Source organism: Misgurnus anguillicaudatus, chromosome 22, assembly GCF_027580225.2.
Source record: "Misgurnus anguillicaudatus chromosome 22, ASM2758022v2, whole genome shotgun sequence".
NCBI lineage: Eukaryota > Metazoa > Chordata > Actinopteri > Cypriniformes > Cobitidae > Misgurnus > Misgurnus anguillicaudatus.
Window position 1 is genome coordinate 33304967 of NC_073358.2, and position 23969 is coordinate 33328935.

The 23969-nt window shown below is 38.3% G+C and overlaps 3 protein-coding genes and 1 long non-coding RNA gene across 6 annotated transcripts; 3 read left to right on the forward strand and 1 right to left on the reverse strand.

Moving 5' to 3' along the window:
- Nucleotides 1–639: 639 nt before the first annotated feature.
- LOC141358866 (uncharacterized) lies at nt 640–19884 on the forward strand. The gene is made up of 2 exons (XR_012365375.1): nt 640–824; nt 19291–19884. It is a non-coding gene; the product is annotated as an uncharacterized lncRNA (long non-coding RNA).
- On the forward strand, nt 8058–13989 carry ftr82 (finTRIM family, member 82). Its single transcript, XM_055199407.2, has 7 exons — nt 8058–8885; nt 10254–10349; nt 11810–12043; nt 12170–12329; nt 12723–12779; nt 12935–13003; nt 13152–13989. Exons 1-7 carry the CDS (start codon nt 8295–8297, stop codon nt 13670–13672), a joined length of 1728 nt encoding a protein of 575 aa, XP_055055382.2. The 5' UTR covers nt 8058–8294; the 3' UTR covers nt 13673–13989.
- ift22 (intraflagellar transport 22 homolog (Chlamydomonas)) lies at nt 14513–15822 on the forward strand. 3 transcript variants are annotated; one of them, XM_055199410.2, is made up of 5 exons: nt 14513–14787; nt 14877–14959; nt 15033–15122; nt 15261–15443; nt 15624–15822. In XM_055199410.2, the coding sequence occupies exons 3-5, from the start codon at nt 15065–15067 to the stop codon at nt 15770–15772; spliced, it is 390 nt and encodes a 129-aa protein (XP_055055385.2). In that variant the 5' UTR covers nt 14513–14787; nt 14877–14959; nt 15033–15064; the 3' UTR covers nt 15773–15822. The 3 variants fall into 3 exon arrangements, with proteins under 3 accessions (XP_055055385.2, XP_055055384.2, XP_055055383.2); XM_055199409.2 differs by having other exon boundaries at nt 14515–14787; nt 15222–15443; XM_055199408.2 differs by having other exon boundaries at nt 14517–14787; nt 15241–15443.
- Nucleotides 17636–23675, reverse strand: atp5l (ATP synthase, H+ transporting, mitochondrial F0 complex, subunit g). Its single transcript, XM_055199404.1, has 3 exons — nt 23515–23675; nt 22899–23059; nt 17636–17842 (listed from the first exon to the last, which is right to left on the reverse strand). Exons 1-3 carry the CDS (start codon nt 23564–23566, stop codon nt 17744–17746), a joined length of 312 nt encoding a protein of 103 aa, XP_055055379.1. The 5' UTR covers nt 23567–23675; the 3' UTR covers nt 17636–17743.
- Between the last annotated feature and the right edge of the window lie 294 nt (nt 23676–23969).

The following is a 23969-nucleotide window of genomic DNA, read 5'->3' on the forward strand; positions in this document are numbered from 1 at the left end:
TGGTGCCCTTCTGAAGAGGAGTTGCAGTGATGGATGAGCACTTGGAGACCAAACATGCAGTGATCTTTGGCACAGGCTGGACAATAAATTATTTCAGGGAGGAAGAGTATACTTTGTCAATTTCCTTTTCACTGGCCGGCAGACTTAAGGAAGAGAAAACAGCACATTTTACTTATGCCTATAAAAGCCTTTTTTTACAATATGTAATTTCAATTACACAATACTTATGGAAACTTAGACACAGTGTGTACACTTTCAGAAAATCGGTTATCAGTGATAAATGTTTTGCGTATTTAACAAAAGTATTTCAATATCAAACAGTTGATCAAACAATAACCTTAAAGGGACACTCCACTTTTTTTTAAATATGCTCATTTTCCAGCTCCCCTAGAGTTAAACTTTTGATTTTTACCGTTTTAGAATCCATTCAGCTGATCTCCTGGTATGGCGCTACCACTTTTAGCATAGCTTAGAATAATCCATTGAATCTGATTAGACCATTAGCCTTGCGCTAAAACATAACCAAAGAGTTTCGACATTTTTCCTATTTAAAACTTGACTCTTCTGTATTTACCTCATGTACTAAGCCTGACAGAAAATTTAAAGTTGTGATTTTCTAGGTGATAACTAGAGGTCTTCACGGGTCCACTTAGATCTGAAAACTCGAGGTCCGACCCGAGACCCGGTCGGGTTTGGCTCTTAAATTTTCATGTGTGTCTCGGACACGAGTCGTGAATAATAATAGCGGCATCGGGTCTCAGGATGCGAGAAGACCCGAACTCTCTCGCGTGTGTGCGTCAATGTCCTTTTCAAACCTCTCATCTGTTTGCCAAGAGCACGTGCGACATTGTGTGGCTGGTGGTAGGTTAACTTTTGTTGACACAGACATGTCAGTCAATTTTAAATGTACATTTTAGCAGTTACCTTGGTGTCGTCGTCAGATAACTAAGTAAAACAAATGGAGCAGCTCGCCAAATTGGTTGCGAGGCCACCGGAGTTTCTTTCTGTTTGACTGCTGCGTGTGGGTCTGCAGACTGCACACAAATCAGTGCCGTTTACATTCAGGTCCAGTCAGGTTAAAAAAAATGCCACTGGGTCGGACTCGGGTCTAATTTTCTCGGATTTGTCTCAGGTAAGGTATTTCTTTAAAAAAAATTATTTAAGCACGTCAGGTTCGAGTATAAAGTGATTCGGGTCATTTCGGGTAGGGTACATTTCTTTGGACCCGAGAAGACCTCTACTAGGAACTATACTCTCATTCTGGCGTAATAATCAAGGACTTTGCTGCTGTAACATGGCTGCAGCAGGTGTAGTGATATTAAGCACTGGCCGAAAATAGTCCCCTTGTTTACTTTCAATAGCAGGAGACTGTTTTCCTGCTGCAGCCATGTTACAGCAGCAAAGTCCTTGATGATTACGCCAGAATGAGAGTATAGTTCCTAGCCATATCGGCCTAGAAAATCATAACTTTTAATTTTCAAACGGTTTTAGTACACAATATAACTACAGAAGAGTCAAGTTTTAAATAGGAAAAATATCAAAACCTTTAGGTAATTTTGTGGCTCGATGCTGATGGTCTGGTCAGATTCGGTGGATTGTGCTGGGCTGTGCTGGGGGTGGTGGCGCCGGACCCGGAGATCGGCTGGATGGATTCCAAAACAGTGAGAATCGAATGTTTGACGCGGGGAGCTGGAAAATGGGGTTAGGGGTGGGGTTTCATCATTGTGTTTTTTATGGTAATCGTTTTAATGATACATTTAATTTTACATGTAGATCTCTCATATACGAGTGAAGAATGCAGAAGAAGACTTTTTCTGAAACAGCAGCTGTTGTGTCTCCAAGTATGCCAGTCCCATTTTCCACTAACAAGGCGTTTATTCCTGTAGCTCAAAGAAGATGGAAATAAATGTTTGTTTAAGATTAGCCTCTCTCATCTCTCCAGAGCATACATCCTCTGTACAACACAGTTCACAAAGCTTCAGGAATCACTGTTGCAAAACAGGAAGTGGAAGTGGGCTTGCAGTGGCTCGCATGGAGTGAAAGCTAATTAGAACTTTTCTACAGGGAATTTAAAGTCCACCCAGATTTCTCACTATATAATTCCTGTTTTTTAATGACAATAAAAAAAAATTAAGGCTAAGATCAAAACACAAAAAAGCATTAATCAAAGATGAATGTCCATCTTAAACTTGTCAGATTTGAGTCAAGATTCCTCTGACATAAAATGGCTGCCAACCTGAGAGTTTCAGTGCTGAGAGCAAAAATGTTGGCAGGAATGCACTCAGGCCTGATAAGTAAGATAACAGTAAGTCATGAGAGGCCAGCAAAGGTGAAAGTTTCCACTGTTCAAGAGAATATCCAGACTTGTGGTCTGTCAGGCCAGGAGAGTAACATCTAATGAATTCCCTGGTTGTGGTGTCTGACTCCAGATCAGTGGATATTGTGTGTTAGTGTTCTGCATGTTAAAGGGCTAAGATCCCCTCCCCATAAAATGAAATGTTTATTTTGTCATTTACTTACCCTTATGTCGTTCCAAACCATTAGGACTTCTGTGAAATGGAGGAGAATGTTTATGCTATTATTATTTTCTAAACATCAAACGTGAATGAGGACTATGAGTCACTAACATTCTGTTTAACTCATTTTGTGTTACAAAGAAAGATATACGGTAGTGAGACAACATGAGGGTTAGGATGATAGGAAGTAATAAGGTAATATGTATAATTGGATGAACTATTCCTTTAATTCACGGCGGAGTTCATTTGCAGTCCCAAAATAAAACCTATAGGTATAATTACCTTGAAGTATATAGGAAAAATATACATTCTGTATGAGGAACTCGGCTCTCCTGATTTTGCCAAGTGGTTGGTGTCCTCAGGGCAGTAACAGTTCAATCAACCAATCAGATTTCAGAAATAAGTTTACAGTTTGTTTTAAGTTTAAGCTTACAATCAGGATTAGCTGTTTCTGGACCAGTGGTTCTCAAACTGGGGGCCGCGAGATGGTACCAGGGGGGCCCCAGTTTTATTTATCATAAATTCTGTGTAATTAAACCTAAAAAGGCTACTAACAAACAATTTAATATGTTTTGTTTAATTAAAATGTTCGTTTTAGAACACATGTCATAACTTTTCTTTTGGGGGGCCGCGAAGGAAAACCCCGTACACATGGGGGGCCGCACGTTAAAAAAGTTTGAGAACCACTGTTCTAGACCATTGATTTTCACTTATCATATCCCTCTGATTTTAGGGTTTGGTTAAAGGCGGAGTGCACAATGTTTGAAAGCCAATGTTGATATTTGAAATCACCTAAACAAACACGCCCCTACCCCAATAGAATCTGGATCTTCTTTTAAAAGACCCGCCCCACACATACGCAACCCGGCAAGGATGTCGGTTAGTAGGCACGCTCCTTACTGCTGATTGGCTATAAGTGCGTTTTGGTAGTCAGCCCGTCTCCTTTTCCAAAGCGTTTTTCAAACATTGTGCACTCCGCCTTTAAGGTTAGGGTTGGGGTTTGGTTTGGGGTGGGTTTAGGTTTTATTTAGAAAAATGTTGTCCATGGGTCAACACAATATGTTGCACTGAGGACATCAACCACTTGGCAAAATCAGTTCGAGCTGAGGAACTCACATACAAAAGCCACTAAATCCCATCTTAGTCAAAAATGAGATGATATGAACAGAATGCTCTCTGCATGCACTATGCATGTATATTTTCACCTCAAATCCGCTTAATCTCTGCCTCAGGCCATTCAGAAATACTGTTTTCTTGGCAGAATCCTTTAAAGTCTGATAAAAAAAATTATAATTTACATAAAAATGTCAGATAACCTTAAAGGGTTTCACAGTATACACAAAAAAGCCCACCAACCTCCTCATTCGTGGATGGTTTATTGGTTAGCACTGTGGTCAGTGGACACTGTAGTGGTGATTTGTGTAGTGTATTTATACATGACTGATCTTGTCTTTCCTGATTGCTCTGTAACTGAAACTTCTTGTCATTCCACAGTTACATGTCGGTGAAGAAAGTGTGGAGATGTGTATGCTGTGTATGCTGCATGAAAAAGTGATTGCCATTTCCTCTAACAGTTTACTTTATGAGAGAAAGACATCCAAAAAGTATTTTATTACCATTCTGATACAAATTGACCATTTTTAAGAAAAAATGTTCATGCATTTAATCTTTTGATTATATATAATCACTTGTGCACACATTCTTGGAAAACAGCAAAAGGTTTTGCTGGACCCAAGTTACTGTCAACACAAAACCAGATTAGACTACATGATTATTTGGTTCATGATTTCTTACTATACACCCAGAACAAGTAGTGCACATTGTTTTGTGTTTTTGTCTCAAATGTTTTAATAAGATTTCTTAGGAGAAATATAAATTGATGACTTGTGTCTTGGAGAAACAATTTCTACATTAAGTTTTCTCCTGTGGGCACATAATATGTTTTTTCATGTACTTGTAGTAAAACACCCCAAAGTGATGCATGAATTCCTTCGAGTACTGCTCTTCTTTTGGGCTTTGAGTCCATTTATTTTGCAATTTTATTTGACTTTTCTCCAGATGACCAAGAAAACACATGCACGCCCACAACAGTGCTCTGCATTTCAGCCAAAACTCACAAAGGTGACCATTGTTCAAGGGAAACACTTCTAAATACCTTGTTTCTCCACACTGACCAATCAAATGGCCGGAGGACAGCCCTCGATTTTAACTTCTTCTACGCACTACACTTTGTCACCCTCCAGCAAGCAGCACAACCTCGCTCCTCTTAATCGGGTAGTTTAATGAAACCTGTCCTTTGACCCTTCATATACACACAAGGAAACACGAGACCTCTGGCATTCCCAGTCGAGTATGCAACTCCTTCAATAGGAAACGGTCCCTGTTGAACTTTTGTGAACTCCGAATGAACAATAAAGGTTGTGTTAAAGGAACTGATTTCTTTTGTACTGTTTACACCGTTTCCTTTATCGAGACCATGAGAACAATATGAACAACAATACCCCAGGCATTGAATACGACTGATCCTTGACCACTATTCATTTAGAAAATCAGACCTCCACGAGGCTGAAGGGAGAATAATAACAGATGTGCAGATATGCAGTACAGGCCCTACAGTAACAAGCCGGTTAATGAGTAATTGCTGTCTATACCTTGCACTGTAACTCCTGGTATCTGATCAACTCTGGGAAAAGGTAAAAAGAAACTGGCTTATCAGTAACAAGACCAAATAAGGAGAGAGGTGAAACTATTTATGAAGTGATGCAAGATGTGTGTATTGGGCAGAGCTAATGGCAGAACTTAGTGTGTAACCAATCAGCGTGTAATGGGTATCAGTTTCTGTCAGTCGGGCGTCACCTGGGCTCTGGCTGGGCCAATGACTTTCAATCTCAATCTTTAGCTTAATTCAATTAGAGATGTTTTGCACATATTTTTCAGATAAACATTTTCAGATATTTATGACACTAGTTGAAAAACATTGATTCAATGAACAAATAATTCAAAGAAAAAATATTATGTTATTAATAAAGTGTCATTTATTCATAACAGTTGCTTATAGTTTATTTCTTAGGATTTTTATATTACATAGGATTAATTACTTTGTTGTACTTTTGTAAGTCGAGTTGGGTAAAAGTTTCTGCTAAATGCTTGCAAAACACCACAGTTTTTCAATATTTTACTATGTTCTTAGACAAGTTAATACATACCTATCTTTTTTCAATGCGTGCACTTAATCTTTGTACAGCGCATCGTGAATGTGTTAGCATTTAGCTTAGCCCCATTCATTCCTTAGGATCCAAATAGAGATGAATTTAGAAGTCTCCAAACACTTCCATGTTTTCGCTATTTAAAGACTGTTATATGAGTAGTTACACGAGTAAGGGTGGTGGCAAAAAAGTGGCAATTTTTTAGGCAGATAAAAATGAGAACTATATTGTATGGCAAAAGAGCATCTGGAAAACATGGAAGTGTTTGGTGCCTTCTAAATTCATCCCTGTTTGGATCCTAAGGAATGGGGCTAGGGTAAATGCTAACACATTCACAATGCAATGCCGTTTTTTCAATATTTTACCATGTTCTTAGACGAGTTACTACATCTTTTTTTAATGCGTGCACTTAATCTTTGTACAGTGCGTCATGCATTAGCATTTAGCCTAGCACCATTCATTCTCTAGGATCCAAATAGAGATGAATTTAGAAGCCTTCAAACACTTCCATGTTTTCCCTATTTAAACCCTGCTGAAAAAAACAATAAAACCATTACAGAAAATTCTAATGGTTTCCAATAAAATACCAATAGGGACCATTAGCTTTTACCATTAAAACCACTAAACTGTAGTGTGTTTTGGGCCATATTCCGTTAGAACCAATACATAGAACCAATAGAACCAATAAAACCAATACCATTAGAGACCAACAAAAACCAATAAACTGTAGTGTGTTTTGGGCCATATTACATTAGAACCAATAACATTCCCAATAAAACCAATAAAACCATTAGAATTTTCTGTAATGGTTTTATTGTTTTTTTTCAGCAGGGAAGTCTGTTACATGGCAAAAAGTGGCGATTTTTTTAAGCAGATAAAAAATGATAACCATATTGTATGGCAAAAGAGCATATGGAAAACATGGACGTGTTTGGTGCCTTCTAAATTCATCCCTGTTTGGATCCTAAGGAATGAATGGGGATAGGCTAAATGCAAACACATTCACAATGTGCTCAAAGATTAAGTGCCCGCATTGAATGTTTTATATATGTATGTATTAATTTGTCTAAGTTGAGGAAAAAGCATAGTAAAATTTTGAAAATATAGTAAAATATTGAAAACAGTGGTGTTTTCCTTTAAGTATAAATGTATGTTCATGTTTTGTAGAAATACAAAGAGACAACAAAACAGAGGTGTAGTTTGTTATGGTTAATGACACTACATATTATGTAAACCATATGTGACCCTGGACCACAAACCATTCATAAGGGTCAATTTTTTGAAATTGAGATTTATGCATCATCTGAAAGCTGAATACATAAATGTTCCATTGATGTATGGTTTGTTAGGATTTGAGGGTTGAAAAAAGTCAAAATATTGAGAAAATCGCCTTTAAATTGTCCAAATAAAGCACATATTACAAATTTTTTATATATTTACGGAAATTTACTAAATATCTTCATGGAATTTTTGACATAAAAAACATACCCATACAATGTATTGTTGGCTATTGCTACAAATACACCCATGCGACTAATGACTGGTTTTGTGGTCCAGAGTCCCATTTACTAAAGAATGCTTGCTAGACTTCATGTACATTACTCAATAATCTAGTATCTGTAACAGGTTTGTACATTACTCAAAAAGATTATGTCAAAGGTACAGGCTGGAATTCATACGTCATACTCTGTGTAAAACATTCTTGAAGTAAATACCTCAAGTTAATTTCGACTATTCACCTTACCACACCTACCAAAATATTTGTAGCTATAGTACGACCTTACAGAATAAAAATGACATGCTAGTAGTTAAACATTTTCTAAAAAACTAAAATATTGATCATTTGTCTAATGCCGCACCCAATAAAGACGTATTTTCTAGTCTCCAACACCCAATCCAGTTTAACAGGCCTTAGTTCATACATTCAGACGTTTCAATATCAGATCAAACACATCAGGCATTGTATGTTACTAGTGTTTGTTTAGTGCTGTGTGCAAAGCAATGCTAACTCTGAAAAACAACAAACACGAGTGCAAAGCAAAGTATGGCCGATTATTAACAGACTTTGGTTGTAGGGTAACTGATGTATTTGCCCTTCAACTCTTCATCTAATGGCTTAACAAACACAGCCTGTGTATGTGTGAGATGTTTAAGTTTCATCTTGGATGATCCTGCTTTGTACTACACTTTCATTCACGTTCATTCTCGACTGTACCTTTCTTCGTCAATCTCTTTACACTCCACCCCACACCCCTCCCATCACTCTCTCTCTCTTTCTCCCGCCCGCAAGGTCTCTCTCTTAAGCCTGCTGCAATCCTGGCTCAACCAGTTTATCAGAGCTGGGTTGTGCTCTTTTTCTGTCTGTTTCCCTCCCTCCCTTCCTCTCTCTCTCTCTTACTCACACACTGTCTCTCCCCACAGTACAAAGGGGAGGGCTTTCCTTCCTTTAATTAATAACCTGTGGAATTCAGAAATGCAAGGCTGTGTGTAGTAACACATCAAGTGTGCAGAGCTCGGCTTCTTTCTCTCATCTTGCAGACATTTCAGGATCTTTAAAACAGGTGAGAAAGACATGGCTGACCAAATATCTTCAGATTACTTCAACTGCCCTCTATGTACAGAGCTGCTGAAGGACCCAGTGGCGATTCCCTGCGGTCACAGCTTCTGCATGGACTGTATCAGCGGTTACTGGAACGAGGCCGACTATACAGGCATCTACATATGCCCTCAGTGCCGGATCACGTTCACCCAGAGACCTGTCCTGAGGCCGAACGCCACTCTTACCAAAGTTGCCGAGAAGATCAAGAAAACCGGGTTGAACCTCAATTCGATGCCCGCCACCAATGGAAGCTACGCAGAACCTGGAGACGTTCCTTGTGACTTCTGCACTGGAAAGAAACTCAAGGCTGTCAAGTCTTGCCTCAACTGCCTCGCCTCTTACTGCGAAAAACACCTGAAACCCCACTACGAGTCTGCCACCTTTAAGAGGCACAAGCTGGTGGATGAACTGGGCAATCTGGACCGTAAAATCTGTCCTCAGCATCAAAAGAGCTTGGAGTTGTTCTGTCGAACGGACCAGATGTGCATTTGCGCCATCTGTACTGTCAGCGAGCATAAAGGGCATGACATCGCTTCGGCCGAAGCAGAGAGGGGTGAAAAACCGGTAAGCTGGTACACTTGGGTACACTGTCCTAAATGTATTCAATTTCACAAGGGTTACTGAGAGGCTGTGTTGTTGAATATAACTGGGTTGGGTTTTTTTAGATGTCTTATAGGTATTCTTTTAAAAATGCTGCTTAGAAACAGTAAAGACACACAGTATAACCGGTTCTGTTATTGCAAAACACGCTGATCCAGATCATTACAATGAACTGATAAAGAACGTGGATTCGATGATTAATCAATTTGAAACGCAGACGTGAATAGAGAAGATTCGAGTTGTAAATGAAACCTCTATCTATATAAAGATTTCCCAATACGACTCCTGACATATGGTTGTAAAACCACAATGACAGGTACATTTACAATGTGCAATTCAGAGGTTACGTGACTACAATGTTGTTCCGATCTTGGGAGCTTTCTGGAAACATCTGTTCATGCTGTGATAAAAAATAACTGTTATGAGCTACGAGGGATGAGAAACAGGGCAGGTCTGGATTCTGGTATGGGGTGAGGCAGGTTCCACGCAGGAATGCGAGTCGGAGAAATCAGGCGGGAGTTTACAGACCATCCCCAACACTCCCCTCCCCACACACTCTATGAGAGGGAAAATATAGCACATTTTTTGTACCTTGCCCCATCATAAAATTGTAAAACTGAAGAATGTGTACAAATTGTCGAGAGTAGTTAACACTGTTTGTTAAAAAAAGGGAGTCACTGAATAAAATCATTACGAGGAAGATCGAAACTATATATAGATACTGCCTAGATGTTTACCGTTCCATCAGGACAGATCATTGAATAGAAGGAAGACCTTCAAAGGATTAAGATTTCAAAGCTTTTCCTTCAATTCATTAGTATTGAATACTCACCATACGTCTGTGCTCAAGGCAGAGAGGAAACGCAGCAGTTGATGTGTTTCTTGCACTGTTATTTAGATAATTATATCTGTAATCTAATACTTATCACAAGCACTAATTGCTAATGGTTTGTTTGTTCTGTTAAACACAGAGTCCCAGTTTTAGGGATGTAGGGTCTCTCACACACACACACTCATTTTATTCACCCCCTCCCCAGATTCTTCAAATTCCTTCAAGCTTATCTTGAAGAATGGTTCGGTGAGCTTGGTAAGGGGTTGCTTCGAAACCCCCTCATCTTTTCCTAAATAGTCAAGCGTGTGCACCTTGAAATGTCTCGCTGACAAGCAGACCCAGCTAGTTTTGCATTCCTGACATGATTAACATTCCCATCTCCTTTAAAAGATAAAGCATCCGTGTGATGGGGATTCTTTAAAATGAGATTAAAAGTATACGATTTGTGAATATTAAAAAACAAAATTTAAACAAATGTTTTCTTCTCTTGTATTTAAAAGAAACTTCTTGGAGTATCACAAGCGGAGATCAAACAAAAATGCCAACAGAGGACCAAAGAACTGGAGGAACTGAGAACGGCAGTGGACTCTCTCAAAGTACGTCACACGCATACTTTTAAAGTATCTTCACTCTTGTTATCAACTTTACACATTAGACAAAATCAGAACACACATGGCTACATTATTATCTGGTCAAAGGTGATTTGGCACAACAGCTATTATCTGTTTAGTCACTCTGTAACTGTTTCAATCTGGAAAAGCAAACAGTCCTTGAAACTGTCCGTAATTGTTCCCTTGCTGTTGTACGTGGAGTAATCAAGATGTAGGTTCTTAAGATAAGTGCGCATATTGTAATCTATGGGGTAATGATTGTAAAGCTCATCCAGAAGCTATTCTTAAAGGTGCAGTGTGTAAATTTTAGCAGCATCTAGTGGTGCGGTTGCGAAATTGCAACCAACGGCTTAGTCCACTGCTCACCCCTCGCTTTTGAAACACATAGAGAAGCTATGGTAGCCGGCACCGGACAAACATGCCATCGTCGGAGACAACTTAGTAAAAAAATGTGTCCGTTAAGGGAATAGTCTTCTCGTTTTCAATACTAAAGTATGTTATTGTCTTGACTGGGAATTGTTGATGCATCCCTCTGTCGTCTGTGTGCGTGAACATAAGCGCTGGAGCGCGCTGCGACACTTCGATAGCATTTAGCTTAGCCCCATTCATTCAATGGTACCAATCAGAGATAAAGTTAGAAGTGACCAAACACATCAACGTTTTTCCTATTTAAGATGAGTAGTTATACGAGCAAGTTTGGTAGTACAAAATAAAACGTAGCGCTTTTCTAAACAGATTTAAAAGAGGAACTATATTTTATGACGTAATAGCACTTTTGGGGCACTTCGAGTCGCCTGAAAAGTCCGCTCCCCTGCGGGTGGGTGTTACTGCGCGGAGTCGAATTACTCCCAAAAGTGCTATTACGCCATAAAATATAGTTCCTCTTTTAAATCTGCTTAGAAAAGCGCTACGTTTTATTTTGTACCACCAAACTTGCTCGTATAACTACTCGTCTTAAATAGGAAAAACGTTGATGTGTTTGGTCACTTCTAACTTTATCTCTGATTGGTACCATTGAATGAATGGGGCTAAGCTAAATCCTATCGAGGTGTGGCGGTGCGCTCCGGCGCTTGTGTGCACGCACACGGATGGTGGAGGGATGTATCAACAATTCTTAGTTAAGCTAATGACATATTTTAATGTTGAAAATGAGTAGACTATTCCTTTAAGGGCTTATGTAGAAAAATGGCGGCACAAAATGGCGACTTCCATGTAAGGGGACCCTCTGTGTATGTAGATAAAAAGGTCTCATTCTAAGGTAATAAACACATAACAGTTCATTATGAAAGATCTTGATAATATAGTTTTGTATATTATTTTGCATTTCAGTCAAGAGATCCTTCTTAAAATTACACACTGCACCTTTAAATAATCCTACACACAAAAAAGCCAATAGAAAAGTCAAAGTACAGACACACTTACATTTAAATGCATTTTCTCTGCAGAATTCTGCACAAAGAGCAATGGCTGAAAGCAAGAAGATGTTTGATGAGATGATCAGCTCCATTGAGAGGATGAGGTCAGAGGTCACCAAACTGATCAACATCAATGAGAAGGCTGCGTTCAATCAGGCCGAAGGGCTGGTGGAGCGACTGCAGCAGGAGATTGATGAACTGAAAAAGAAAGAGACTGGACTGAAACAGCTCTACAGCACTGATGATCACATCCACTTCTTACAGGTATGGCTGATGTAAAGATTTGATCGTATAGGTCATCGGTTTGAGGGAACACAATTGCTAAAATGAATACCTCAAAGTCCATATGTGTTATTGAGATAGATTTGTATTTATTTATTTATTTAACAGAATTTCAATTATCTCTGCACCCCGACTGACGATGGCTTCATACCCAAAGTGTCTCTGAATCCAGAATTCTCTTTCAGCGCAGCCAGAAAAGCTGTGGCTGAGATTAAAGAGAGACTGGAGGAGATGGGCAGAGAGGAACTGCTGAAGATCTCCAAATCAGGTTAGATGACTATCAGGCACAAATATAGTTGTAGGGTGAATTTGTTTATATTACATCACATTAAGTGTAATCTCTGCCCAGATGATTTGAATAAGGAATAACCAACAATTACACAGGTCAGTATTAATTGTTGACACCACATAACATTCTGAAGTTAGTCAGAGAGTCATGTGATTACATTCAGAGTCTAAACAAGGTTCAGTGTTTCCATTTCACGGAGCAAGGTTTAAAGAATAAACAAAAGCGCTATTTTGTTTGGATGAAACAAGTAGATAGTGAACAATTCTATTCTGAGAAAGTAATAAGAATAGGATGTTATCTGCCGGCATTTCAGGGTTATAATGTATTGTAAATAAAATATTCTTGGTTTTTACATATCTGTCTGCTTATCAGTGAATGAAGTACCGGTGTACACCATGGAGAATCGATTCAAGGAGAAAAGTATTAGAGGTAAGACATAGTAATTAAATACCAGTATAGGTGCTATATACTAATATCACCATATAAAAAACAACAAACATGATCTTATTGTATGAATTTGAAGATACTGCAATGTAAAATGACATAATAAATATAGTAAATTGTGTGTTTTACTTTGTGTTCAGTTAAAGAGGTCCATACAGTGGACAGTGCACCTCCTACAGAACCCAAGAGCAGATCTGAATTTCTGAAATGTAAGTATCTGATCATCATGATTGTTTTAACTCAACATAAAGCCTTTCTTTATGTTTTTGTCACAATGATTTTCACATGGAGACATATATACAAGGTTCTATTATTAGCACTCCATTCATTTGGCCTTTATCTTTGTGCAATTCCCAGACTTCTGTCAGCTCAGATTAGACCCCCACACGGCACATAAGGAGCTGTATTTGTCCGAAGGAAACAGGAAGGTGATTAGAACCCGGGACTTGCAGCCATACTCCGAAAATCAAGAGCGCTTTGACAGCTTTGCCCAGGTGCTCTGTCGTGATGCCCTGTCTGGTGGCCGCTTCTACTGGGAAATCGAGTGGAGTGGGGAATTCTCCATCGGAGTTGCCTATCGGGGCATTAGCCGTAAGGGTAAAGGTTCCCTGTGCCTGCTGGGCTACAACGATAAGTCGTGGAGCCTCCTCTGCTCTGACTCTGGGTACTCTGCCTGGCATAACAGGGTAGACAAGGCAGTCAGTGGCCCTCATTCTTCAAGAATAGGGGTCTATCTGGACCATTCTGCAGGGGTTTTGTCCTTCTATAGCATTGGGGAAACAATGACACGTCTGTATCGTTTTGAAACCACATTTACTGAGCCTCTCTATGCGGGCTTTGGGGTCGGAACGTCAGTCAAGATCTGCCAATTAAAATGAACACTAAATGAGACGTGTGGGTTTTCATAAGGATTTCTAAATGAAGGAGAAATGAGTTTGTTCTTTATTTTATTATTTGATATTTTTTACTTTGCCTTTTGTGTTTAATGCCATTTGTCAGCTGTCATTTAATTCATTTTTTAAAGGTTCTGAATTAATTTTTCAGTAAATAAATCTTCAATGCCACGATCTGCTTTTTAAATAAATAATATTTTCTGTGTATATTCAAGAGTAAGAGCTACCGCTCATTGCCATTGTAAATGCAACATTATTCACCAAGGACCATATTTCAATAAACTTTTAATAATGTAATACAAGCTGGCCTCTCATTTACAATGTTCATGAACCAATTATCCTTCTTGGTTTTCGAGTTCAACAAATACCTTTCTATGAATGATCTTGAACTTTCTATGGACTTTCTATCAGAGTTCAATGTAACAATTTTTAATCTTGGTTTGTTGCTGGAAAAAACAACATAATTTAATTATAGACAAGTGATCACTGTTTGCCATTACAGTAAAAATAAATAAATAAATAAAGCTGTTGTGTTCAAGCTCATACGAGCGTGAGATGTTTGGAAATCATGCATTACATAATATAGCGGAGCACTGCCCCCTGCTGGACATTTTCAACTTTAGGAGCGTGCATAAACAGGTACTCGTATTCTGAAATATGAACAAAAATATTAATAAGTTAAGATATACCTACAAACTCAAGTAGATCGATTATAAAAATATATTATAAATAAATATAGAGTTGCAGTGATTAAATTTGCATCTCTATTTGGCATATTTAGAGTTTGGGAAGTGTAGCGAATCTGCAACTGCTTTATTTACCCTCCATACCATCGCCTTGGAAACGAGGTGTTTATATTAGTTAGCCATAAGCTAATACACAATGCGATTCACATCATGCTGATTTGACAGTTGTCCTCTCACGCTTTAACCAATATTTTGAAATGTATTTCTATCCCATACAGAAGAGAAATGTTTAATTGTTTATACGACTTGTTAGTAGCTTGCTTGCTCGCTCGCTAGATCTGCCAACTGGGCTGCCTTTTTTCTCAGTGTTTGAAGATGTTCAAGTTGAAAATACTATTGATTGGACCAAGCGAGGTAAATTCGTTTTGTTTGTTATTTTGTTAAATGCGATGTACGTTTGTGATGGACATTTAAAAATAATTCAAAGTATTATAATTTGACAGTGTGGAAAAACAGCACTAGCTAATTTTCTCTCCGATACAACGGAAACAATCGGGTCTGATTATAGCCCAACACAGGGCGTAAGGTGGGTTGAACATTGAGTTTAAGTTTAATTTTGTCGGCCCAAATGACACTTAACTTATATTATTTTTCTTCAGGATACTCGAGTTTGAATCACAGAATCTGTCTAATGGCAACAAACATTCGGCATGTGAGGTGGAACTGTGGGATTGTGGAGGAGATTTCAAGTAAGTTAGGTTCACAAAGTGTATATCAGTTTCTTTCCACGTCTGGATTTGCGTTTCATCTTTATTTATTTATATAAAAAACCTTACCTTTTCCTAAAGTGATATCGTATGCTAACAGGTTTGAATCATGTTGGCCAGCTTTGATGAAGGACTCCAATGGGGTAGTGATAGTATTTAACCCAGATGTGCCCAGCCATCTGAAGGAAATAGAGACCTGGCATTCTACATTCATCTCTTCTCAGGGGTTACTGGAGACTCAATGTCTGTTAATAGCACACCATAAACCAGGAAGTGGAGCGGGTACTGCTCGTCCAACATTAGGTACTGAATCAACCTTGGCAAGTGTTTTACAGGAACTTGAACCTTACTGGTATCTGAAATTAATTAACTAATAAAAACTGTGAATTAGTATGAAAGCCCCATAAGATCATAAGTTGTATCCCAGTGCATGCTGTTTGAAATTAGGACTAAAAATCCATTTATTTTGTTTATCCCATATAGCCCCAAAACTGAGCAAACTGCCTCTCATTCATTCAAACCTTGAGGAAGATCCTGAAGATGTCCGCCAAGAATTCCACAAATACTTGGGAAATGTTCTGCGGATGCTTTCAGAAAACCAAGAACGTGAAGAGATGTCAATTATTACATAATTAGATTTTTATACTAAATCTTCATCACAAAATATACACTTTATACATAATGTGCATCTGATTTTTTTATACAGTTTGTGACGTTTCACCTTTATTCCCCTTTAGTTTTCACAAAATGCACTACCACCTAGTCCACTACTGCATTAAAATGGCTTTCTCAAAAAAAAATTCTTTGAAGTTTACATTTAAAGTTGACCTGCGTTTGTAAAGATAATACAGAAGTGTGCTCTGTAAGGTCGGAAGTTATCTGAACACTACTACATGCATAAATTAACAAATGCAATAAGGCATTAATTAATGGACAAGTTCGGTATTTTACACTTAAAGCACTGTTTTCAGATTGTTTGTGATGAAATGGACGGTTTTGACTGAAATTTGGACGTGTGATGCTGGCCCGAGAGTTTGGGGTGTTTGTTGTGTCGGCCCCCACCTCTACAATGGCTGCATAGGTGCACAGGAACAATCCTTCCTAAAATGCATTAAACTTTCGTTTACAAAGACGTGAAACTCACCGAGTGGTCAAGGGTGTTCACTGATATGCTCACACAAAATCGCTGCAAAAGATGTTTTCCAACAGGTTTTATCATAGTTTTTGTCCAACTCCATTGACTTGTATTAGATGTGCTGTGAGGTACGGTATTACTCCGCGCCGGGGACGTTATTTGTATTTCTGGCCGAGGTGGATTATTGCCACCAACTGGGCTGGAGTGTCTATTATTCAAGCTCTCAATTCTTACAATATATTGGTGTGAGGCGTCTGGAAAAATAGGTCCACAAGTTTACAACAAATGCTAAAACACCTGTTGGAAAGCATCTTTTGCAGCGACTTTTGTGTAAGCATATCAGTGAACACCCCCGACCACTCGGTGAGTTTCACCTCTTTGTAAACAAAAGTTTAATGCATTTTAGGAAGGATTGTTCCAGTGCACCTATGCACCCATTGTGAGGGTGGGGGCTGATACAACAGAAACCGATAACTCTCGAGCCAGCATCATGGGTCTCATTTATAAAGTGTGTGTACGCACAAAACTGGCGTATGCCAGTTTCCACGCAATGGTTGTGATTTATATAAAAAATAACTTAAAGGGGACAGAGAATGAAAAACCATTTTTACCTTGTCTTTGTTGAATAATGGTAGTCTACCCGCATTCACGAACATACAAAAAGTGCTAGACATGCTAAACATCTCAGTCTCATAGAAATTCCTCTGTTAGAAATGTCAGCCAGAAAACGGCCCAATCTGAAAAACTGATGCTTATGACATCACAGGCATCTTACTGCCCCTCCACTTTAAAATTATTGGCTACATTTTTTGAGTGGCAGCAAAGTCAGCCAATCAGTAATGAGATAGCAAGTTAAGCCAGTAGGGGGAGCCAAATAGGTGCAAAACCACTTGTTTAAAATCCCCCACCCTAGAGGTCTGAGAGAGGTTTTTAGGAAGCTAAGGCATTACAGACCCAAACAAAAGAATTTTGTCTACATGTCACATCACAGAACAAGGATAAATACTCCGTTCAATCATTCTATGTCACCTTTAATGGAAGAATGGGCTTGCAGGGTGGGATCTAAGGATGATTCATGTAGTCTTAATATTTTTGGCGTATGCCATTTTTGGCGTATGTGTGTGTACGTAGACTTTTAGTAAGGATCCCACGCACAGTTTTATAAATGAGACCCCATATGTCCAAATTTCAGTTAAAAACGTTCCATTTCATCATAAACAATCTGAAAACAGAGCTTTAAGTGTAAAATACCGAACTTGTCCTTTAAATTAATAAGAGACAGTTAAACAATATCTGAATTTACTCTACCATCACGATAAGATATGATTATAAGCTCAGAGATAAAAAAGCATGATCACGATTGTTTCTTCAATAATATCCATTTATTTAGTTCCTGGATTCCAAGAATTCTGATGAAGGGAACAAACAAAGCTCATCAAAGAGAACAAGCAGAAAAGATAGTCCACATTTATACAGCATAGCCAATAAGGCCTCCTTTTCCAATAATCTCCCCAATGTAGAACCACATCAGAACTTCTGTTGCAACAAGTCCATTCCTTACAGCATCCTGCAGAAATATTTCAAGAAAGAAAGTAAATTAGGCATTAGATTCTTGGACGATTAATTAGCCGTTTAACCAGACAAAGATAAAGCCACCACCCTAAAAGGTAGACTGTATTACAGCAGTACCTTGCAGTAGGGATGCTCATATCAGTTAATTTTCCCGACCGACAACCGTAGCTTCTAAACCGAACATTAACCGTTAACTGATAAGATTTTAATATGAAATTGTCATTCAGTAAAAATACAGTTGACGGTTGTCTGTGAACTAGTAAAAACAAAAGATTTAATTTGAACGTGCAAACAGCAGCGACAGATCAACAACAGAACCAGGATTCATACATTATCAGATATTCACGCAATATATTCACCTTATTAAAAAGCACGCGATCAGTCCAGAGGATTAATATCCAAAAAGGGCAGATTGTCTCCGTTTCATCTACAACAGTGGTCATTTCTAAAGCAGGATGCTTTTCAGAAAGTTTTGTTTTTGCGTCGTCTTTCTCCGTTTGTGCAAGCATGTGAGCGGAGCGGGAGCGGAGTGGTAATATTTCCATCAGAGCGCAGAGCGCATTTCCGAAGTTTCCGCTCCGCTCGCTCAATACGCAGCACTGCTCGCTCATCCCAGTATGCTTTGGTGATTTGATAGTTCAAGAATCTATAGCAATAAGTTATGGAGTTCAAATATTGTTTTAATGAAGTCGCCAGCCTTATATAGAAATGAAAGAAATGAAACTAAGATGACAGTATAAATGTAGCGTCGTCTGCATCTAGATGCAGTTTTAAAGATGAAAATTACTTTAATCTAACTGATCAACACAAATACAAAGCGCCATAATATAACTGATTGCTTACCAGCATTAAAACCACTTAAAATAAAAACCTGTATAGTTCTCCGCTCCGTGGATGAGGAAGCTTCAGCCAAAAACGCCGGTGCCTTTAGTATTAACTGACTGAACACTTGACTCTTCCATGGACATTTAGATATTAATTTTTTTCATCAACAGCATGCGATGAACATTATAAACATTGATGATAATCTGCCGACTCGACTGATTCAGCACGTCCTCTATTTTACAGAGTCCGCTTAATTAACGGCTTTTCGTTCGGTCCGCGTGAGCTAAACATTTTTGTTCTGTAATTTGCTCTCGCGTAGGCTATATTTCTACATATTTTCGACCAAGTAACACTCGGGATACAATGTAAGTTGTATTAGATAGCAATTAAGCTTCAGAAATGTTGACAAATCAGTCTGACTAAAATGATCTATCCAGATGAATTTAGCCAAAATAATGATTTATTCGTTTTCATACTATATTAGATACACGTTAATTTAGCTACTAATATACTATTGAAAATGCCATAAATAAATACTCATGGCCTTCTGTATTGCATTCGTTTTGTACATTTACAGGTTCATAAATACTGTCTAATTTTAATTTCTTTAAGACACAGCCCAGTAAACAATTACGGTCTTTCAACGTTGAAATATGGTTGAAAATAAGTCGGTCCGCCTTGGACTGGTTTACGACGTGATTTCAACTAAGTAGTTTTGGCTGGACTGTTTGACTACGTGTTTTCAACTGACCATGTTTTCAACTCATAATCGACCAGTAAACAATTACGGTCTTTCAACGTTGAAATATGGTTGAAAATAAGTCGGTCCGCCTTGGACTGGTTTACAACGTGATTTCAACTAAGTAGTTTTGGCTGGACTGTTTGACTACGTGTTTTCAACTGACCACGTTTTCAACTCATAATCTAAGACAGCTAGATAATCTGTTATACATGCTAAAACAACGGAGAAAACAAATTACCAAACCATGTTTATTATTATTGTAGATCATTCTTGTTAATGATTGCGCTTGCATACTCTATGGACACTGAGAGACACCGTACTAGTGGAAGTGCGCATGAGTCCTGTTGGCGCTGTTTTATATTCCCCTGCCGGGTTGAAGTGTTTAGTTTCAGTTTGTTGCCTGTGGCTGTGTAAGCTGTAAATTGAATATACACTACAGATGTTTATGTAATAAATACGGCTGGTTTGGATTTATCATGGACTTTTCACTCATTTCTACAATTATCTTAAGTAAATGTTAAGAGTTTTACATATTACATCAAACTTATAAAAAATATGAAACTGCGATTGAGGTGCAATGAGGATTCATGATACAATTACCCCACCCCACCAGGTGGCGGTAATGCACCATTAAAGGTAGTTGCCAACCGCCATAAAACTTAAAGAAGAAGCGAAGAGGCGTGTGAATGTGACGCGAATCTTCCACCCATTATCACAGAGAGAAGCCCAACCAACCGCCAGATTATTACAGAAAGCTCTGGACTGCTCATAGCAGGGATTTTTAAAGCTGTCCTGGAGGACCACTAGTACTGCACATTTTGCATGTTTCCCTTTTGTGACACACCTCATTCAGTTACCTTACACACCCAGTTCAAGTCTTGCAATCTCTACTAATGAGCTGAAAATTTAAACCAGGTGTGTCTAATGAGGGAGACATGCAAATTGTGCAGTACTAGTAGTCCTCCAGGACAGCTTTGAAAACCTCTGGCTTATTGCATTGGACTGACCTATGTTTACTGCGCTCTGAAATCTGTGTTGGTATATGTTTATTGCACTCTGTGTTGGTTACTGGACCAACCTGTTTATTGCAGACTGTGAAATCTGTTGGTTACTTGACTGTTTGCACTATTTAAAATGTGCTGTTTTATTAAAGTTATTATAACCCTTTAAAGCTTTGTTTCATTTTATAAAATGTCATTTGGTATGTTAATGTGGTCCTGTTTTCAACATTGAAAAGATGGATGAATATGGACCAAAATTAGACGTTGAAGGTCGACCTGATTTGAATGTTGAAAAGATGGACGAATATGACGTCTTTTCAATTTTCATTTTCAACCTTCAATGGACCAAAATTAGACGTTGAAGATCGACCTGTTTTCAACGTTGAAAAGAAGGACAAATTTGACGTCTTTTCAATTTTCATTTTCAACCTTCACTGGACCATAATTAGACGTTGAAGATCGACCTGTTTTCAACGTTGAAAAGTTGGACAAATTTGACGTCTTTTCAATTTTCATTTTCAACCTTCAGTGGACCAAAATTAGACGTTGAAGGTTTACGTCTACTCAACGTCCAATAGACGACTTTTTGCTAGCTGGGAGCTGTGTTCTGTATTTACTGATGCACTGTAAATTTGCACTTTGCACTTGAAATTGTTCTTCAATTTATTTTAGTTTTTTCAAATAATATATTTATATGATAGTATAGTTCGTTGGGGAACGAATTATTATAATATTTCGTAATTACTTGTTATTACATTTATTATTACTTAAAATTGTGAATTAGTAAAACGTGGATGTCGTGGAAACAATTTGTTAATTTGAATTATATCCGGAGCACCGTATCAGTTAAACTAGGTCTAATAGCCAACACACAACTGTACATAACTGCGATTTATCAGCTAATACTTTAATTAAATGCAATTATCCAAGAACGTCAGTACAGAAAACAATTAGGCTTACTAAATTTATTTTTATGTCGGAGCGGGATCTGAATGTGAATTGGTTTATTTGCTAGCGTGAGCGGAAAGTTAACGGAGCGCTTGCTTGGGCGGTGAGCGACTGAGTGGAGCGCTTGAACAGTAGAGCGGAATATTTAGGGGAGCTTCGCTCACATGTTATGGTCCGGGACACTCGCGCGTCTCCATTCAGCTTCCAAACACGCATACAAATGATCAGACCGTCAGGGCAGCAATCATTTGTGTCATTTACAGGACATTCACAAATTAAAGATAGAAAAGTGGCGAAATGTCTGTCGGCTCATGACGACACGCACCATGTATTAACAAATATTTTTTTATTTTAACTGATAATGTTAATCGGTCATACATTCTTACCTTCGGTTAACGGTTTTAAACGGTCAATGTGAGCATCCCTACCTTGCAGTGATGCGCATGGTCAATGTATAAACAACCCGCACCCAACCACTTTTTCAACTAACCAGCACGCACGCAACTCAGACCGCAAAAAAAAATGTACCCGACCCGCTCCCTGGCCCGCATTTTTTAAAATTAATAATTGTTTAAAATATTTAACTGGCATCTTTATTTCAAATGACCCGACCGCAACCAGAATATCATAAAAAATATTTTTGAATGACTCGAAACCACAACCCGCGCATCACTGGTAACTTGTGGTACAGAGATTCTGCTTTACATGTACTACAAACGTAAAAAACCAGGACAGTTCTCTCTCAAACATGAATCTATATTCAGTCTTAAAGAGCAACTATATTCCAATTCATGATTTTACATTTCCTTTGGTGTGTAAGTGTGTATTAGTACATGTTAACGATATGCAAAAGGTATAAACCACAAGGTAAATCGTTTCCAACATAAATCTCTTTTCTTGTATTACAACAAACACACGGATTGTAGGCAACAGTTTACTTCTTGGCCCGGTTGATGTGGACAAAACCGACACTATCATAATTCCTCCCGCTTTGACGCACTGCCTGTAAGTTAAGTCCTGTTAGCATTGCGAGTGAATTTTTCAACCATGGTAAGGAGCGTCACATTTCTGGCTGAGGTCAGAGGTATTCAGGCCAATCACAATGTACAGATTAGCTGGCCAATCAGGGACAGGGCGCTTTTCAGATCGATGAGTATTGTACAAAATCAATGCGTTTGAGGAAGCGCGGATATCTGGAGCTACAAAAATGTACGGTATGTGGAAAATAATGTGTTTTTTACCATAAACCACATTTTAAACACATTTTATTATACCAAATACACAAAATAATATTTTTAGCAATGAAATAGATGCACTTTAAATATTTCCTCTGTGACAGTGACGTGTCTTTAAGTCTTTGGTTTAAAGTAAAGTTCTGTTAGAGAGGGAAATGTCCTTCACACTGCTAGTATTGCCACACATATTTTTGTACAAAATACTGTTTTTCATATAACGTAAGTGCTTAACACGTGCACAGTGACGTGAATACACAAATCACAGGTTAACTAACACGCCGCCAACCCATCCATACTAACCCTGACTGTGGTCTGAGCAAGCTTTCCTGACTGAAAGCCCTTGATGAGATCTTGGACACCGCTGATGGCCTTGGGGATCTCTGCTGGGGTGGGTGGCACCAGCTCCACACGGGCGTAATACCAAAATGTGGATAGCCGGGGTTTGGAGTAGGTGACAGCGGCTTTAAAAAAAAGCATCAATAGTGATTGTTATTAATCATCTCAAACATATAAATGTGACATATAAAATGTGTACATAAAAACTTCAACAAGTAGAGGCTAAATAACTACAAAAACACAATGTGAGTAACTGATATGCTAAGACATCACACGTTGACATTGCCACTGTCAACTTTACCATACTCCTGTAGGACGAGCTAAGAACCGAGAATGAATTGACAGCTCAAGATTAAGCGGCACACTGATATTGAAACTAATAATAATGTTACACACTATTTATGTATCATTATTGTTCTCAAAATCAGGCGATTACATCTGTGCAACTAATCATTTTAATGTTTGAATGAATGCATGTTCTCCTGTGGCCTGTTCCTCCAACTGGCGAAAACGAAAGCACGCAAATCGAATAAAAGAGATATAAACCTTAAAGGATATTTTATATATAAAAAATTCTTACCGCCGACCAACGATGGTACTTTAGCCACAAGTTTCTGTACTGCCTGAGCCATGGTTTGCGTTTCTGTGAAGGTTTATTCGCCGCTAGTCTTCACAAACTGAGGCCCTTCAACGAATGTCACCTCCAGCGAAAGACCCTACAACTTAGGAGGCACAATATATGCCTGACGTTAATGCCACTAATGTTTATAAAAACATCTGTTTAGATTAGATATCAAAGTGCTGGACCCAAAAGTACGTGTTTCATAAAAATATAAATTACGTATAAATAACATATTTACAAAACGTTTGCCTGATTAAAATACTTTTGCGCATAAAAACAAACGGCACAAAAACGTCGACTATGCTAATGCTAAACATGTTTATTTCCTACGTATGCGCTGCTGGTTATTTAGCAGATACTGGAATAATGTATGTCACATATATTAAATAATAAATATAAGTAATAAAATAAAT